This window comes from Fusarium pseudograminearum, chromosome 3 (genome assembly GCF_000303195.2).
Source record: "Fusarium pseudograminearum CS3096 chromosome 3, whole genome shotgun sequence".
NCBI lineage: Eukaryota > Fungi > Ascomycota > Sordariomycetes > Hypocreales > Nectriaceae > Fusarium > Fusarium pseudograminearum.
Window position 1 is genome coordinate 1,984,017 of NC_031953.1, and position 18,107 is coordinate 2,002,123.

An 18,107-nucleotide genomic window follows, 5' to 3' on the forward strand; every position below is an offset into this window, starting at 1 on the left:
AGACATTCTAGCCCGGTCTTTCAAAACATGATTTGAAATCTGAGAGACGGTGCAGCGGGGCTACTTCGATTCAAAGGGATGAAAACAGCGCGTTTGTGGCCACGGGAAGGCAACCCATCAAGTGCTACAAAGTCTCGATCACTGTGTCTCTACAGTTCGTGTTACTTGGCTTCAGTTCCTGGCTAATGCAAGTAATAACGCCTATCTTTCACGGACTTGTACACATACCGGATACTTAATTATATATCCATCTCGGCACATGTAAAATGCATTCATTCAATAGTGACGCATTACGGAAGGGGCACATTTCCCAATGGGTGTAATAGATCACGGTGCCTTGTACACGTTTGCTCTACATAAATACCATGTGACATGAGATCAACTCAGATCTGAATGAACAAAGTGATGTTAAGAGAAGCCGTCAACTCAGAAAGCGATGTAGTCTACCTCTTTTGTGTCCATTGTGTTCAGTCGATCATATCGGTTGTTAGAAGACCTTGATAATGCTGTCACTAGGTGAGCGCCTCTTGTCTCAGATACCGCCGAATTGAGACTTCATATCAAGCCACCATTCCAGGCACATCGGCCTAAGTAAGTTGATTGGATGGGTACCTTGCTGACCTGCCAAGCAACTTGTGGTTTGCAAATGAGTCGTGTAAGACAATGTAGGGTAGATCACTATTTCTCAATATTGTCTTCACAGACAAGAGTAACTCAATTTACAGCGTTGCTGAAGTGTGAAAATATAGCTGTCTTAACATGGATGCTTCTTTGTTATTCAGTCATCCATATCATTAGACTCGAAAGTTGGTGAACACTATAACTGAATTGTGACAGTCAACTTTTTAAACGTCTCGATTTAGATTCGATATAAACTAGACTCATATCAACAACCTTGGTCTTGAGACTTGTCGACAAACCCAAATTCACTCTGCTCTGCCAGACATAACGTTTATATAACTCTTTAAAACTTGATTACTATAAAAAACATAATTACTACCTTGAATACTGATTATAGGCCCATATTAAAATCATCCACTGGCACGTCTCTGTGATATCATCCCAATAAAAACTCCCCCTGGATTTTTGTTACTCAAAGAAATACATCCTCTTCAACTGTCAAGCATCACCACCGAACAGAAAGAGGTGAGCGAGCCTTCTTTGGCACTCGACCATCGGCAGCTAGGGTACTTGAAGGCTCAACAGTCACCACCACGGTGTTGTAAACGGTTGCTATGCTGGTGGAGACAGCAAACGATTCGCATCCTGTTGGGTCAGCACCGTGGACTTCAGTGTAGGTATCACCATTGCCGTAAGTGCGTATCTTGGTGTAGACGGGAACGTTTGAGTTGTAGCCGTCGCTGCCGCTCTGAACCTTGGTGTAAGCAGGAACTTCATGTTGACCCTTGCTGTCATCGCCCTCCTGGTCCTTGCCATCGTCATCATAGCCGGTCTTGTCGTTCTCGTAGTCGGGGCGACAGGGCTGACCGTCTTCCTTCGTGCAGGTGGAATCGCCGGACTCAGGATCGTAGACGATGATTTCAACTTCAGGCTGGCCTGTGTAGGTTGCAGTTCTGGTGATAGTCTCGCAATCATCGTCAGTCGAGCTGGGCGATTCATAACGGATAGGAGCGGTCAAGGTGTATGTATGAGGAGTTTCGACAATAGTGGTAACGTAGTCATCGTTATCATTAGTGATGGTGCTGACGGTCGGCTCCGGCTTGACGATGACTGTGTGGTATTTGCCATCTTCGTGGGTGGTCTTGGTGATGACATAGTTGTAGTGACCGTCCGTGTAGGTTAAAGTCTTGACCTTGCCATCGTCGATGACAGTGACAGTGTGAGCGTCGTTGGGGTATTTCACGTTATCACCATCCCCGACAATCCTGGTGACAACTGCTCCATCGTAGCCGGGAGAGTCAGCGCTGGGGGCGGGATGTCCGTTACTGATGGTTACTGTCTTGGGACCGGGGTTGTATCCATTGCCGTTCGAGTTTCCGGGGTCGGGATACACCTTCACCTGTTTGGTGACAACATGTTCGCTAGTCTCTGTTTTTGTGACGGTAACAACCTTGCCGGGAGCAGTGACGGTGACGGTCTGCTTGGGGGGATCGAGAGTTTCACCCTGGCTGACGTATACAACCCTGGTCACAGGCTCCTGGTAGTTCTGAGTGATGGTGATAGTCTTGCCAGGCTCACCATACTCTGTGAACGTGACTGTGTGATAAGAGCCTTTGGGATCGGAGACAGTGACGGTCTCGTAGGGACCAGCTGGTTCGGTAACTGTCACTATATGAGAGCATTCTTGAGCCTCGCCTTCCACAGTGCATGGGGGGCACTGCGCAATGGTGTCTCGTGCATACAGCCAGTCGGATCTTGCTTGAGCAAGAGGCACTAAAGCTAGAGCTGCCAACGGAGTAAAGCGAACCATCTTGAGGTGGGATATCAGAAGTAAAAGTGGATTTTAGATGTTGAAGAACCAATCACTGTGAACAGAGGGTAAGAGAAGATAGAGGAAGCTGAGAGAGAGTTGTCGAGGATGATAAGAATTGATTCTGTCAAGCGACTGTCGTCCATCTTTATACATGGTCGCTCCACGCATCTTCAAACCAAAGACAGGGCAATGCTGCTATTATTCGAAGGGAAGATAATTGAGGAGGATTGTTGCCAAGTGTAGAGGCAATACTTACGGCACGAGGTGATATTCAGTTGAAGAAGGTCCATGATGGAAAGACATTGGCAATAGCATAAGGACAGGAGTAGTGCCATCCCTTGATGGAGCGGGCCAGGGACAAGCAGCAAGATACATCAAGATGGGAGGGGGACTGCGCTGAGAATACCTAAGCAAATATGAAATGGAAGCAAAGGAAGAATTATCAATAAATCGATAAGAACTAGTTGTTCGCCCTTGATAAAACGCATTGTGAGGGTGAAGCAACTGGAAAACATAGGTGCTGCTCCCTTGATCAGGGCTTTTTATGTCAAGGGAGCGTATCTAAGGGTTAGGGATGTGCAGTGTATGGCCAGCACTTGTAGACGATGGTGATCTGTGCTGAATCTGCAGAGAGATTCGCAAGATCTCCCTCTCAACTCTGGACATGCTATTTTCTTGTTGTCGCTATCATATCATGGTCAATATGGGTAGTATGTACAAGATCAAGTCACCTTAGTCATGAAAGCGCTCAATAGCAGGCACTACCCGCCATTCCCAAAAGGATACATGACATGTGCCGGTGTTTACCCGATGCGGCCTTGGGTTCCTGAGGAAGGACCCACCGAGCGAGCAACGTACGTCGTGAAGCAGGCGCGACAGACGATCAAGGATCACGATTTCACGAGGCTGTACGACCAAGCTACAACCTTCCACGCTCCTTATTTGTACCTCATATATTCTTTTTGATAACCTATGCTCATGCGATAGTTGTCGACCGACTGCGATACCCGCTCCATACCGAATTTTCTGTTTACGATCTGCTATGGGAACCTGCTTTTTTATTACGCCATAATGGGAGCTTGCGCATCATGTTTGGGACGGGCTGACGGCAACAGCTACGATGAGGTACGCCTCGAATAGACACGAGCCTCCACTGCGCGTTGATGGACTGCGTAAAACCATCGACCTGAATACCAGCTGACGTTTCGCATAGGAGGAAGAAAGCCGCCTACTTTACGACGAGGCAAATGGAATGCAATACGGTAGCTTTGGAGACCAGGCAATAAATGGCGAGAACGATACTCTCGAAGCCCAACGCGAAAACGAGGCTTTACAACGAGTAATAGCCAAAACATCAGAGTGCGTTGCCTTGCTGAATCCGAGGTTGAGAAGACGCTAATATCGGTGGACAGTAACATGGTAGATATCTTCGACATCGCGCCTCAAGAGAACGGAAATCGTGGAACCACAACCCCCTTCGCCTATGCTGGCCAGGGTGCACGTCTTGCCCGATATCAGCATCTCGTGGCAAAACTCAGTAACCAGGGCGACAACACTCCTGTGAGCGGCGTCAAGGTTGACTGGCTGCCTGAAGACGAGACGATAGAGATGCAGAAGAACGGTCCGGCCAGCATTAAGACGATAGACAGTGACGATGGCCCCCTTGTGGGGACATTTGCTGATGCGGCAGCGGCAATGCAGTGATGAAGGTCTGTCCTCGACATACATACGAGACAAGAGTTCTGCCGTCCAGGAGATTTCAAGCTAGAAGCTGAATGCCGCCAGAGTGGAGTCGGCAGTTATGCCAGACGACTGCCTGTTTCGTGATTGAAGATTCAAGACGCCACACGGTCCGTCCCTTTGGGTGTTCAAAATCTCAGAAAGCGGAAGGTCCCGCTTGCCCAGTCCAATCTCCCTTTTCATCTGGCTTAGTTCAGCTTGGCTGTCATTCGCATCGGTTTGGTTCCGCCATGGCATATGGGTGAAGTGGAAACGGTATAATGAGCGGGACGGCGCAGGGGACAACCGACCGACCAACCCGTTTGACCGCAACTAATAATAAGGCCATTGCGGCCTCTTATGGTTGTTGTTTCATAGAAACAGCATAACCTTTTGATCAGCAGAGATGGTTGCTGCATCGTATGCAACCCAATGAGGAGTCGATATCCGGCACAGGGTTAATTTTATCATCTTTCTTTCCTTACCATACATACATAGTATTCTTCATGTCTTTTCTTTACCCCCGCTTGGAATTTTGCAGGGACTTCGTCTTTGATTGTTGTGGGTAGGAAGTGGATTTGTACAAACAGACACCCAATCGAAAACTACAGAAAATTTCCCTCTCGTCATATTGAGTTGGGCCCTGGGAACGCAACCCTAGTCGGCTTAGTGTTTCGGCCCTCGTCATCAATTCGTACTGTCGACCTTTCTTTCTCTTGGGGTCAGCAGCTGGCACATGGCGAGCACGAGCGTTGAGCTAGAGCCTCGCAGAGTCAAAGAGCCCAGCAATTCATTGTTCAAGTGTGACTTGATTTGGCTTAAAACATCCATTAAGCAACAGACACGTGCGCTCTCTTCATAGTACGGGCTCATTGACTTTGAAGTGGCCCAGCAGCCAGTGGGGTGGTAGCAGACGCTAGACCAGGGGAGAGCTCAGATACCCAAAGAGGTGAGTGGTCGCTGTCCGTCTAGCCCTCTAGCTTGCCGTCGGCCCTCGATTTAGATTGGTTTTCTCCGTCTTCGGCTCGCACCGTTGATGGGCGACTTACAGGGGTCCCCATCCACTGGTAACATTTTGATGGATCTCTTTCGTCAACCCGAGCAAGATCCCGTCCACGTTCCAAGCCTTCGGGAATTGGTTGAGTAGAGGGTCATGGCTCTTCCTACGACAGCCCTCCACCACACCACGACATCACGGGGTCGCTAACAGGGAGATGGGGGTGCGTCGAGCCACTCTTGGTCCGCCATCGCGTTGGGTGAGTGGCCGCATCTAGGAGGCAGGCGCGGAACTTATCCATACCCTCGGGTTAAGAGAGCCATATTGTCGGGAAGCAAACCAACCATCCATAATCAACCATTTCTTTTCTGTGAGACATTTGGCCCCTGAACCCCGTAGGCGGGAGGCCGGGGGCTGTCAGAGACAAGGCTCGAATTTCCGTCAAGCAGGGGCGGTCCGTGGATGTTGGAATGAGTCTCAGGCTACGTACAGTACAGTATGTACTTAGATACAGAGTACTCTGCCTAGCCTACCCAAACGGAAAGAGTCTGTGTGCGAGGAATCTAACGGACGCTATAAGCGGCGCGGGTCAGGCCGGGATGACCAGGGGGTTGCAAGGGAAAGGTCGTCAGAGGCAGGCAGACATGAATTCGACCAGTCAGATACGACATGAAATGAGTTCATGGGTTCAATCCCTCTGCGCCTTTGTCCAAATCGTTCGCAGCTTTTGTGCAGGTTGGACAAGCAGAGCTCGCATTGACCTTTCGTCACATGCTGTTGCTGTTCACCGCAGTCTCTTTTCTCGAATGTTTCCATGAAAAGTAACCTGACTAGTCCGGCAGACCGCATTTCGCGAGCAGAATGCCTGCAACTACAAAACTGCTAAGTTCGCCTGGCTAATTAATTATCTGAGCCTGAGCCCTGATGATTAGTTGTCCCCACCCGCCGCCCTCGCTCACACTCACAAGCTTCTACTTTTGTACGTGCTGCGTTTGCTTCTTTGAACCGCGCTGCACAATACCAACTGAGACTGGTCGCTGCATAAGTCTTCGCCGCTCCTTGTAATTGAGGCCCCCCAAGCTCTTGATGTCACTGCTATGTGACTCTATGGGACCTTTTTGGCACATGGTTCGTTGGCACTTGCTGTGGTCCTCCCACCAAACCCGTCTCGCGATTCGACAATTTTGATATCCGCCTCGACAGAACACTAGACGAAAATTGATATACTACGCAGTCACACGTATCTTACTTTATTATCGCCTAAACTCCACGCTCACCGACCACGACTCCAACCCCCAGCTCGGTCCCCGCCTCGATCATCTCTACACACGGTACTGCTCGGTCGGCCCATATCGGGGCAATCCACACTGCGGGCGACGCTCTGCAAACTTTACCCATACAGCACACGCGTCGTTGTAGACGTTTACTAGACCTATGATGCATGAGAGACATATGTCCCAAGTTGCCACTCGAGGGACGGTTAAGCCACCGAGTTAATCTGAGACATTTGGGGAATACCAAGTCCCGATGCCGGTTGCTTTTGAACATGCGCACACCTTTCTTCTTATTCGACGACGAAGGGCTCTTGGGGCTCCAACCCGTAGGTCCGCAAAACCCTGATTAGACAGACATACAAAAACATGCCTTGATCAAACGGCTCGTTGCACGTTGCACGCTGCGCAATGGCCTCCAGAATAGAACGGGGCGCCCCTCAGCATAAAGAAGAACCCATGATAGATCCGGCTCACCTTTGGTCGTGCTACACTGGCCTGATTGCACTGCATCTCGAAAGTGGCCCACTTCCTTTATTATCCTATCCTGTGCCTGTGCGGCCAAGAACATTTTCAGTCAATTGTTTCTGCATGGGCAACATCATTCTGCCGTGCTCCCTCAGTTGATGTCTCTTGTCTCCTCAAGTCAATGCCTACCCACCTGGTGATTTTGATACTTGATTGCAATCCTGTGTCTTGCCCTGATATCACCGTCACTGTTGCAGTGTCCCTGTTACAGAGCTGGCGGCTTTGCCGAATAACCTATGCCAGAAACAGAGAATCATCCTCATTAATTGTCTATGTATGAACTTTGGTCCACACACCCCGGCTCCGCCTATTCATCCATGCACACAATGCTGGCACTGCCACTGTCCCCCGTCGGCATTTTTTTTTTACATTTCGGTACGAACTAGGGCGGGGGACCTTTATGGAATACAATGGTTTTAAGATACAGTTGAGCGAGAACGCTGCTGTTCTTTGGTATAGAACACGCTAGATTAACCTGTTTTCCACCCGATTCGCATCCATCGATGTAAGGAAAGGATATAAACATGACTTGACTGTCCTGGGGGTTTTGTGTTTGTCCCATAGGCTGTTTGTGCCCGCCCCCAGCACCTGTCTGCCATCTCTCGACCTCTTTTATCCGTAAACTCTTTGTCCTTCCCACTCTCTCGCGCGTCGTGTGTTTCACGACACTCTGCCAATATACCCGAAATGTTGGAAGGACGATGACGGAGAGCAAACGACTTGCCCCTTCTGATATGCGGGGGGATAATGAGAAGAAGAGACGAAACACTTCTTCTCAAGAGTCTTCGCCCACGGAAGAGGTCGTTTTCCCATCTGTTGTCCGTCCTTTGCTCTTCTGCCCCTCTTTCACTCTTGGCTGAACTCCATCTTTCGGCATCAACTGTAGGCCGCCTTTTTTCGTCCGTCTCGTTCCGCGCGCATAGAAAACAAGGTTGTCATAATCATCATCATTATAGAATAACATGTGTCGGTGTTCTAGTAGACCTCTGCTCTATCGCACGCTCGCCGAATGAAGCATATGCCATCATTCTCGGCAGAGCAAAGCAGAGCAGAACAGCATAAATTGCTCTGGTCTGGTAGCTCAGGATATGTCCCGTTGGCGAATCGGTTGTCTCACTGCAAGAATAGGTTAGTCAGTCACTCACAATCTCTGCACAACTCAAAACCCACAGCCCACGCGCTGTATGCAAGCAACACCACCATTACAGTTCAGGCACACCCCCATCACACCCCTTTCTCACCTTCCCGTCCCTCTCTTGTTTCAGTTATGGGGGGTCTCTTCTTTTCTTTGCGTCCATTGCCTCTTTTTTTTTTGTCTTTCTTTGGCGTATCCTCTTCACTTAAAGGGAATGGGTATGAAATCAAAGTAAATGATGCTTCAAAACTCACCTGGCCAAGCGTTTGTAGCCTGTGTATATGCTCTTGTTGCATACGGTAAATTTGTCCTAGCACTTCGTCCATCTCGCCGCAAGTTCGTTCAATAGTGGCATTGCGGTTACCCTCACGCTGCCAACGTTGGACGTCGCGATACATCTTGTCATAGCGACGTTGTTTCTTCTCAACATCGCTGCAAAGTTTACAAACTTCAGGCTGGTCTTTGGTTTCGTAAACAAGTTTTAGTCCGCACGTCTCGCCCATACGGTATTCTTTGTTGCACTGCTGACGAAAGTGGCCCCATCTCCAAAAGCCGCATGTCCAGCGAGTCTGGTCAAAGTAGCACATGGCTGGAGAGCAGTTGTGTGATGACAAGGGGCCTAGGATGATTGTTCGAGATGGAAGAAGCAGGGTACCTCTAACTGGCTGGACAGAAAAGGATAAGTAGCGGAACGACCGAAGGCGGAGAGCGGAGTCCAGGAGGCGAACTTGCAGTCGATGCGAACCGAACCCCGAAGCTCAACTCGATCATCAACTGTCGAATCCTATCGAAGCGATCCAGGAACAGCCCAGTCCCGTCCGGTGAAATCGAAGCGAGTCAACCAATATAGTCGAGTCAAGATAGTGTAAATGCTGCGTTCCTGTGCACCGAATGGAAATCTAGAACAAGGTAGGTCAGGTCAGCCATTGGCATTCTCCCATCGTCTGTATCCTTGGTTTGTCTCCTCTCGAAACCTTGACTTTCGTCACCCGCTGCATTTATCCTCGGTGTGAAAACGTGTTGTTACTTTGTTTCACCATCATGCTCAACATGCCTTGTTATACCCTGGCATCTGGCCGGTGTCACTGGAGGCCATGTTCAACCACAACAGTGTAGCCGGTCGGCCAACAGGGTCAAGTTGGTGCCATTGAAGGGTGGATTTAAAGTAAAGGATTCGTAAACCTGACTTACCTGTGAAGCTAGTACTGCTGTTAGACAGAACGTAGTTGTAGCAGAGCAGGTTCGGTCGTTTTATAGTACTGGCTGGTGCTTGTTTCGGGCGAATGATATGTTCCGATTGTCGGTGTTTTATGTTATCGGGAAGCTTGATCCAATATTGAGGTTGACTGAAGACAGTTTCTGTTTGCTGCAAACAGATAACACAAAACAGAGTTGTGTTTCTTGGTTCTCCGTATTCCGGTTCGTTTTTCTGTCCTTGACTGCTGTTTGATGTTTCTCCAGGACAAAGTCTTGAGCCCAAGGGATGACTGAGTTTGGCCAAAGGCTCCTGGGGTCGAGTTGTCGGTGTATTTTGAAAGCAAACTTGGTGCAAGAGGCAGCTAATGATGCATATGAGTTGTTCGATTCAGACAGAGTGGATGTCATAGGCAACTTATACTTGTTCGATTCGAAAGGCTCTCCACGGATTCGATCGTCGTGCTGTATATGGCATCCCACATCCACATGTGGGACTCCCGCACACCCAACAAGCAATCGCCTTCTTTCCCTGGCCCCCTGGCCTTCAAGACAGGTCAGATTAATGGCTGTCCACTATTTGTGCTTGTTCTTTCCCTTCTGCATCTGCGTCTGCTTTTGTTCCTGCGGGATAAAGAGGCTTGCTTGCATGCGTCCATTGGGTATCCGTACTTGAAGCTCCATACAGCTGTTTTCCCATCGCATTACCTGTATACATGTCCTTCACCACGAAAGGTGCCTTAGACGCACCCCCTCACCCGTCTCAATCCACCGTCGCTTCTCTCCAACTCATATTGTTGCCGCACTAACGTACCGTGGCAATTAAACGGCTCTAGCCTTGAACTACGCGGTTCCTGAGTTTTGATGCGGTGCTGGGGTAACCAATCTGCGAGCATGTGTTTCCCAAAGACCCTGCAGCATGTCTATCGAAGTTGGAGCCGCCTAAGAACGACCGCCTGCTGCTCTAGACGTTTCTATAGTCTTGATTCTTATTTTGGAGTTGCTCATCATATCTTGTCTATTTTGTAGTGTGGCTGCTGCCAGGCAGTCTTTCCAATTGTAAACGCAGCAGCTCTGGCTATCAGAGTCCAGTGCAAGAGTCGACAGCATGGTAGCAGAGTCCGGTGGCCGTTTGCCACGTTGATCAAGACCTAGGTTTCGACACACACCCCCCTCCCAGTATCAGTAACTACAGTGAAAGCAGGGTAGAGGTACGGGGCATCCCCACACCACAAGATGCTACTGCAGTACGTTGTGTGTACAGCACTTCACCATGATGCTGTGACTGCAGTGAAAGCAGGGCTGACGACCGGCCAGAGTCTCTTGACAAACCTGCGGGGATGCTTTCATGACTTTCCATGACTGCCCATGACTGCATCTCCCTTTCGTATGATTCCAATTTCCTTGGTAACAGGCGTTATCGCTGTCCCAATACACGGCGCACCTGGCGGATTGATATAGTCTGGATGCCTTTCCCTGACAGAACCCAGGTGTGTAAAAGGGATATATCAGAGATCTTGACCTGATCTTCGTCTTCTTCCTTCAGCTACTGTGTACCAGCCACGTCTGTGCTGGGCTTACAGCTGTTCTTTCGACATTCCATAAGTCTTCCATGGCGCGCTCTTAGTAGCAAAGCCATGAGGTAGCCGGCCCACGAAAGCGGCCCTATTATTGATAGGAACCCTGTACACTTCCCGCTGCAGGCATGGCCTCGGCCATGTTCTCCTCGAAGCCTTGTCCCAGTCGAGTATACACAAGGTGGTGTCTTGATCTGCGGCCGTGTGGGGCGTTATGGTTCGTCCCGAGGACAGACAAGTGTCAGGAAGCAAGGGGATTCCCATGGCTTGCAATCTCGACGATTGACTTTTTCGGTAAAAGCAAGGGCTGTGGTTCGCTGATTCCTCCTGCTCTGTGCACCAGGCCCTGGTAGATTCGAGCTTGATGGCACCAGCGGCCCATTGGAAAAGCGACTGCAGGTCAAGGTCAACCATTGGGTTTTCTCGTCCCCTACTGCACATCAAGTGCTCTTTACGACATTGTGTCGTCCTATCTTGACGACATAGCCTTCTTCGGTATTTACTGTCTTTCCTCACCTAGTTTAGGACTCCGCTAGGACCATAAGCCTTGCAACTTGCTTCCCCAACTTCAAGCTCAGGATAAGACATCCTGCAAGGATGTCGCCACTGAGGGGCCAAACATTGGCTTTGTAGACCATTCTGAGTCTTCTTTTTTGTTTCTATGACCCCCTGGCTGTTGTCCATGTTTGTCCAACTAAACCTTATGGTTCTTCTGTCCGGATCGATTGCTTCCGTAGTTGTGCAGCATCTTTGTTTTTTCATGTGCCACGCCAGCATAGCTATCCTGATGAGCAAGTCGTCAAACCCCAAGTAGGATCAAAGGTTGTGGTCACTTCTAGTTCCTTTGATGCTGTGGTAACTCTTCTCGGTGATGACCATTGTCGAGGAGCTCGCACCTTAGTACCAACCTCTCCGCTATCCCCGTACGCTTTGTTGACTTACGGGTGTTATGCGCATACGGTAGTTAGAGCAGAATTGAGGTCAATGGGGTCACAAACTCGTGACTGCTTGCGTGTCTTTATTGCAGCGATGGCAAATGGCAATAGGGGGGTTTTGCATGGTCTCCATGCATGGCTGCCAGCTCACATGAATTGCTTCGTCCGTCTTGCCACCCGGCCATCGTGTAATTTGTGACCCTTTGAACTCCTTGGTCAAACTAGGTTGTTGACGGTTCAAAGGTAACTTCAAGGCCACGCTGATGTACACAAGGCACGTAAAACGGACAACGTGGCAACGTCCCTCTGGGCGAGACTGCAGCCTGACCATTGCATCCATGGGATTCCTAGAGGAGAAGGAGATTTAAATGCTTGTCGATGTTCCTTTGATACCGTCTCGTCTCGTTCTCCTTTTCATATCCTCCAGTAATACTTCTGGCGCCTCACTTAAGTCAACTTCAGTTGAACAAGGTCCCAAAATGATCTGCACGCTTCGCTCGACACAATCCCATACTTAATTAGCCATGCAAGGGAGCGATATATCACACTGACTCCGCTGAACGTGCTGTAGACCTTCGGTTGGGGGCCAGGTGAGTGAATGACTATGTATCCTTTACATCTGGCTTCGATTTGGCCTTTCAACCGCAAAGAATTGTTCAGACACATACGGCACAGCACTAAGCACTACAGCCAATTTGCCAGCAGTGCTACTGGTTGAGTTATAGAATGTTAATAACACCAGGTGTAGATACTTCGGAGTCGGTGTACCGGGCCATAACAACCACGAATTGGGAGTGGCTCGTTGCGATACTACGTAGACATGCATGACTGTATACCAAAAGGGTAGTCATAGTCTGTCTTTTCACGAAGGCAACACTCTCGCCCCTAAACGATCGGTGGGTGTGATAGCCCTAACCTAGTGACGAGCACAAGTGGCATCAGACACGAGCATGGAACATGGCGGTGACAAAGTACTCATCACAAGGTTCCATGACAAGGCATCTGGATACCAGTGAGCTGGCCTTCTGCTTCGGGAATGGCTTGCGTCTCGGGAAACTGACTCGGCCGTGATGACTTCACAGCCTGCATGGGATAGTCAGCGTGAGAGGCTAAGGAGCTAGATTAAGGAATAGGTTGATACTGGACCTCAAATTGGGCAGTGTTGGGCTCAACAGGGATGCATGCCAAATGCTTGATCTCTGTGGCCGGGATCGCAAAAGATTGTACCCTTCCGCACATATATTGGGCGCCGATATCGTCTGCGTGTACACGCATTCATTTGGGTGGGTAGATGCACCAAGCTACACACAAGGTGTAAGCTCACGTTTTGGGAGGACCCGCCGTTGTTGAGCATCCGGTTAAGTGAAGTAGTCAAGAACAGCCAACTTGTAGGTCAGGGTCTGACTATCGAGATGGTTGTGTATCATGTGAACGATCTCGCCAGTCCTTTTGGGCACACAGACCATCGGCCTCCTCATGGCCTTAGCCTGATGATCACAACGGACCGGTTCAGCGGCCGGGCCGGGCCGCTTCTGGGTCTTCATGCCATCATGTCTGTCTCAGGTTGGGCTTTTGTTTGGTGATTGTGGGATGTCCATAGCGGGTGTGAACGATAGTATTCCGTTTCCCGGCGCTCTGTACTGCTTTTCCCGTTTTCTAACAGGCATCAAACGCTATTGCAAAGGTGGAGTGTTGCCGATGCTTGCTTGTCTGCCTATCTCACAACGATGCAGTGTATGAGAAGAGTGGCACAAGAACAAATTCAAACAAGCCACTGTGTTATTGAGGCTCCAATTCAGTATGCCAATACTGGCAAGAAAGATCCCGTGACTGGTACCGCCCGACAAGGTGTAAATTTGAGACGTTGCGACCAGCCCTTCCAATTCCAGTCTGAACCAAATGCCTGGAATGTTGTAAATCATGTGTTCAAAGACCGCTGCGTGGGGGCTGCCCGCAACTGAGGAGGTAAGTCTCTCCAATCGAACTTGGAACCAATGGGGAATTTTATTACAGAGACTGACGAAGAATTAGAGGCGAACAGTGGTTGGTTAGACTTATCACTCCTCTCTTCTAGTAGCGCGCGGTACTCAGAAACATCGCTGCCTGGTGCATGCCATTCCTAGCTCTTAATGTCCTTTATTCCGATCATCTGTACTCCAGCATTGGCTGGATGGCTGGCTCGCCTTTGATCGCAAACATACTCTGTATGTTGAAGGGTGATGTCGAATCCTAGTGTTGCAGCCATGTGGAGAGACCTGGCAAGCAAGGGGGGAACTCAGGGGTCAGCGGCTGGAAAATGGATCTTCTGTCATAGACGCGTTTCCATTGTCGCCGCATGGATAGTTGCTGAAAAGCATGATTGGCTGATATTAAGGTTCGAATATATCCCGGAAAGGCTAGGATCTTTTTTTGATGGCGCAAGATACGGACGGCAAACGACCGTTAGTTAATAAGGCTGAGTTGTGAGAGCGAGCTCTGCATCGGTTGAACGAATTCTAGCAGCCGTTCCAGTCACAACAGGAGTCAATGGGTTCCCTCTCTGCCACTTTAGGATAGGTAAGTCTGCTAAGTATAGACAATAGTGTGTGCACTATTCATTCTTGAGAGAGCATTGTGTACCCAGAAATAGTGTGCGGTCCTGAACAATAGCAGTTCGAACGGAAAGTTTGTTTCATAAGCCGCGGTTTGTGCTTTGAAATACGGCAAACACGATATCAAACCTAAATCAACAAGAACGGCGTACATCACTGAAGTCCTTACTAGGAATTAAGCTCTTTGGCGTAGGAAGTGACTCGGGTATCGTGTGGTCCGAGAAGGGAACGGGGCCTTGCCAACAATTGCCGCGCCGGAGTCTGCCCATTGAGCGACACTAGGGTCTTCCTGTCTGTGAGGGCGCAGAATCTGGCCGCAGCTTCAGGTGAGTTGACAACCACGTCACAACGCCGAGAAAACGCGTGGCTGTGAAGATGTGTTAGTTGGTCGTAGCAAGTGATCAAAGAGTGGGACAGAACTTTTGCTAAACAATCCAACTCTCGTCTGCCCTAATTGCTTTTTTACGTCAAGGTGGTGATAGTTGTGTATAGGAGGCGTACACAGAAAACAGTAAAAGGTTCCTGACAGCCACTGGACAGAGGATCGTGTGCAGGACGACGTCAGCACAAGCTGAACAAAGTAGCCATGGGTTAAACGTTGCATGAACACGGCTCATCTCTAAGCAGCTTCTCAAGGTAGAGGTGTGCAACAACAGCCTGAACGGTTGACGAGGCAAGTTCAGCGCCTGGAGTGCCAAGCGCGACCTTGTGAGACAACATTCATTCGTAGGTTGAAAGAGATCTTCCGGGTGGCTGTGATGGACATATGCATGTGGAGGCAGATGTGATGTGATGTGTATGATGTGCTGCAAGTGGGTGTGCGTGCCTGCGGTAGCTTGCAGGACTAGCGCGCGGATAGTTTGTTTTGTTGTTGCGCCGTCGGGTGGCAGGCGATGTTTACCTGAGTAGTAGTAAGTAAGTAAGTAGCAGTAGGCAGACACATTGGGCTACGTACGTATAATGGACTTTTCCTTGTTGTCACGTTGAAATGAGGGCGGTGAGAACAAGACATGAACCAACAGAGCTAGGTATCTTGGTAAGAATCTCCAGGTATCGTTCAGGACGATGGCCTGGAAAAAGGCCAGCTGCCTGCATTGGGTACTGACCTACCTAGATGCCTGGTAGGCACCTGCCCGGGCAGGTACCACTGATTTTGATATGGCAGGTGCGTGTTACGTAGACATGACTGAGGGGGGGAGAAGAGAGGTTGGGCGAAAGAGCTACTAAGTTATGTACCTAGGTAGATAGGCACGAAGTGGAAATTATATGTAATTTCTGCCAAGTTGCAATACTGGAATGCACAATTTAATGGGATTAAATGCAAGTACGATAGGTAATAGCTGGGACGGTTTCTGATTTGCTCCTCAATTGCTTGCTTCTCAGGTCTCCTGACCACGCACCATCTTTGAAAACGGTACCTGAAGTCCTGAACGCCCAAATCGACCTATGGCAGGTTCCGCTCCATGCGCCTTCGTCGTAAGACTAAGTTAAGTTCAGCCGTTAGTGTTAGTGGCCGCTTACGCACGTCCCCATCCCTGTCTAACCACATATGTCCTTCCATCTCCACTTCTTCCCCTCAACTCCAAGTTTCAACAACTTCAATGTCTCGTCTTATTGCCTTCGAATGTCCCAGATCACATACATACAAACATACAGTTGCTGCTCTGTCCCAGTAACGGTTTCATACCTGATCTTGCCTAAAAAATACCTGGCAAATCATTTGATATATACCAAGTGTTAACGAGACTGTTATTCCTGGTCACACACCGGTCATTCCTTTAGCGAAAACGCAAAGAACGAAGTGCCGAAAAGACTGGCAAACCATTTCAGCCTACCTACCTTGCTGTTGCCGTTTCTACAATCTAGCACGCTGCTCTTTATAAATCGATAGTCCATCGCTGAGCCAATTCGTGTTCGGCGGTCAACAGTTTTAACATCAACTGGAGTCCTCGCGCCGCTCGGCCAGTTCTTAGACTGCCGACCCATCGGGCACACTGGTCACGACCGATTGAAGAGACCATATCGGCGACCGCACTTCTTACGCGCCGCATTTATCCCTCCTCGTGTTTTGCCTCATCGCCACTTTCTTTTCTGTCGGCTTCTCCGGCTTCCGTCTTGTTCCTTAACCAGAAGTCCACATCGGTGCGTTGTCTGTCACAATTTACACATCAACTGTCACAGCCAGGTCTGCGGAGCCTCAACCAAGCGGCACATGTGACAACTAGTTGACACCTGCTTGACACTTGGTTGCCCTCGCCTCTTGCCTGCGTTTTGCCGGCTTGCTTGAGCTCCACGATTTGGGTCTTCTTGGTCTCAGAAGTTGTCTCGTTGTGCACTCCCCGTCATTCTCACACCCTTGGCCGGTGCTCTCCGACACCTGTTACACGCCCAGCATCAACACCAAGTTGTGATGAACGCTGTTGCCACATCGCCTGGCCAAGTCACCTCGCAGGTACATCAAATGTCGCTCGCGTCGCCCCATGACGAGAAGCCCGGCTGTTTAGCTCTAGACGAACATGGAAGAGCACCCAGCCCTGCAACTTCTCTCATTACTGATGCCCAACTGGACGTTGCCCCGATGAATCCCAGCTTCTGTCCAGAGGTGCCCCCAGCCTCCTCGGTTGTTGGCACTTCTCCCGTTTCTTTGTTCTTGAGAAGCACCGGGGGCAAGGTCAGACTATCAGAGACCATGGTCCAGTATCAATCTCTCGAGGATCTGCCAAACGAGGTTTTGTTTCATATTATGGGTTTCTTGGACGTCAATGACCTCCTGTCAACGTCGAGGGTAAGTGGTCATCATCTACCGTTAGCAAAAACTCAGTCCACTCCCTGATGATATCTCGGAGATACACATGCAAGCTACCTGACGACCGTCCTGTCCCGATAACCCAAGGTCTCTTATTCTTGAGGCTGATAGAGAACTAGACAAGCCATCTTCTCCGCGATATATCTCAAGCTCCTATCTTGCACCATTACCGGCTCCTGCGAGTTAGAACCGATCTTACATCACGTCTTTGGTCTCCGTCTCGGCCGTCTCTTGCTGACCTTATTGCTCGTTCCATTTTCAGGACAAATACTTCCATAGTTTCACGGCGCCTGGCCCGCTCCTTGGTCTCGATCCGACTATCTCGACGTTTAGCAGCAAGGCCTTCGGCCGCATCTTTAGTCGAGCGTTCAGTATTGCCAAAGGAGTGTGTGCCCGGCATGACCTCAGTGCATGTCGCGCCCGCGATCGTTGCTAAGAAGAAGGCTATCGAGAAGGAGAAGGTCAAGGATGGGCTTCGACAATGGATAGCGTCCCGATGGAGGCGTGAAGTTAGAGAGCGGCAAGATGGTGTAAGAAAATGGGAGGAGAGCCGTGGGGTAGGGCGTGTGTGGAGGCTCCGTAGATTTTGGGAAAGTGTCAGCCGCGGCGAGGATTAGTTATGGCCCCGGTAAGTTGGTGAACATGTCTTGTGTGAGGTGAATAGTTGTAGCATGACAAATAAGGCCTTGTTGTGTCAGCTACCAGGCCATTGTATGTTGTGTCATCGCGCTTGGTTCCTTTCTGTAGTTTTTTTTGTCAAGTGGTCACAACGCCGGCGAGAAATTGGCGGCTCTCGGCAATGGCTCTCATCCTGTTAGCAGGACTGCTTGTATGGTACATTATGTAGGTGGTCTGGTGATGATACAAAATCGACAAACTCCGTCCCTTACACTGGGCTGCTTCAGGCCGCTGGCGACCCT

General features: G+C 49.7%; 5 protein-coding genes across 5 annotated transcripts; 2 read left to right on the plus strand and 3 right to left on the minus strand.

Annotated features, from left to right (window-relative positions):
- Positions 1 to 1,126: 1,126 nt before the first annotated feature.
- Positions 1,127 to 2,431, minus strand: FPSE_09267 (uncharacterized protein; the record flags this gene model as incomplete). The annotated part of the gene is made up of 1 exon (XM_009262384.1): positions 1,127 to 2,431. One exon carries the CDS (start codon positions 2,429 to 2,431, stop codon positions 1,127 to 1,129), a length of 1,305 nt encoding a protein of 434 aa, XP_009260659.1.
- A 1,074-nt stretch (positions 2,432 to 3,505) lies between these two features.
- Positions 3,506 to 4,138, plus strand: FPSE_09268 (uncharacterized protein; the record flags this gene model as incomplete). The annotated part of the gene is made up of 3 exons (XM_009262385.1): positions 3,506 to 3,559; positions 3,648 to 3,793; positions 3,847 to 4,138. The coding sequence occupies 3 exons, from the start codon at positions 3,506 to 3,508 to the stop codon at positions 4,136 to 4,138; spliced, it is 492 nt and encodes a 163-aa protein (XP_009260660.1).
- Positions 4,139 to 6,472: 2,334 nt separating this feature from the next.
- On the minus strand, positions 6,473 to 6,992 carry FPSE_09269 (uncharacterized protein; the record flags this gene model as incomplete). Its single annotated transcript, XM_009262386.1, has 2 exons — positions 6,473 to 6,582; positions 6,785 to 6,992. 2 exons carry the CDS (start codon positions 6,990 to 6,992, stop codon positions 6,473 to 6,475), a joined length of 318 nt encoding a protein of 105 aa, XP_009260661.1.
- Positions 6,993 to 8,062: 1,070 nt separating this feature from the next.
- On the minus strand, positions 8,063 to 8,671 carry FPSE_09270 (uncharacterized protein; the record flags this gene model as incomplete). The annotated part of the gene is made up of 2 exons (XM_009262387.1): positions 8,063 to 8,065; positions 8,339 to 8,671. 2 exons carry the CDS (start codon positions 8,669 to 8,671, stop codon positions 8,063 to 8,065), a joined length of 336 nt encoding a protein of 111 aa, XP_009260662.1.
- Positions 8,672 to 16,791: 8,120 nt separating this feature from the next.
- FPSE_09271 (uncharacterized protein) lies at positions 16,792 to 17,804 on the plus strand (the record flags this gene model as incomplete). The annotated part of the gene is made up of 2 exons (XM_009262388.1): positions 16,792 to 17,166; positions 17,307 to 17,804. 2 exons carry the CDS (start codon positions 16,792 to 16,794, stop codon positions 17,802 to 17,804), a joined length of 873 nt encoding a protein of 290 aa, XP_009260663.1.
- Between the last annotated feature and the right edge of the window lie 303 nt (positions 17,805 to 18,107).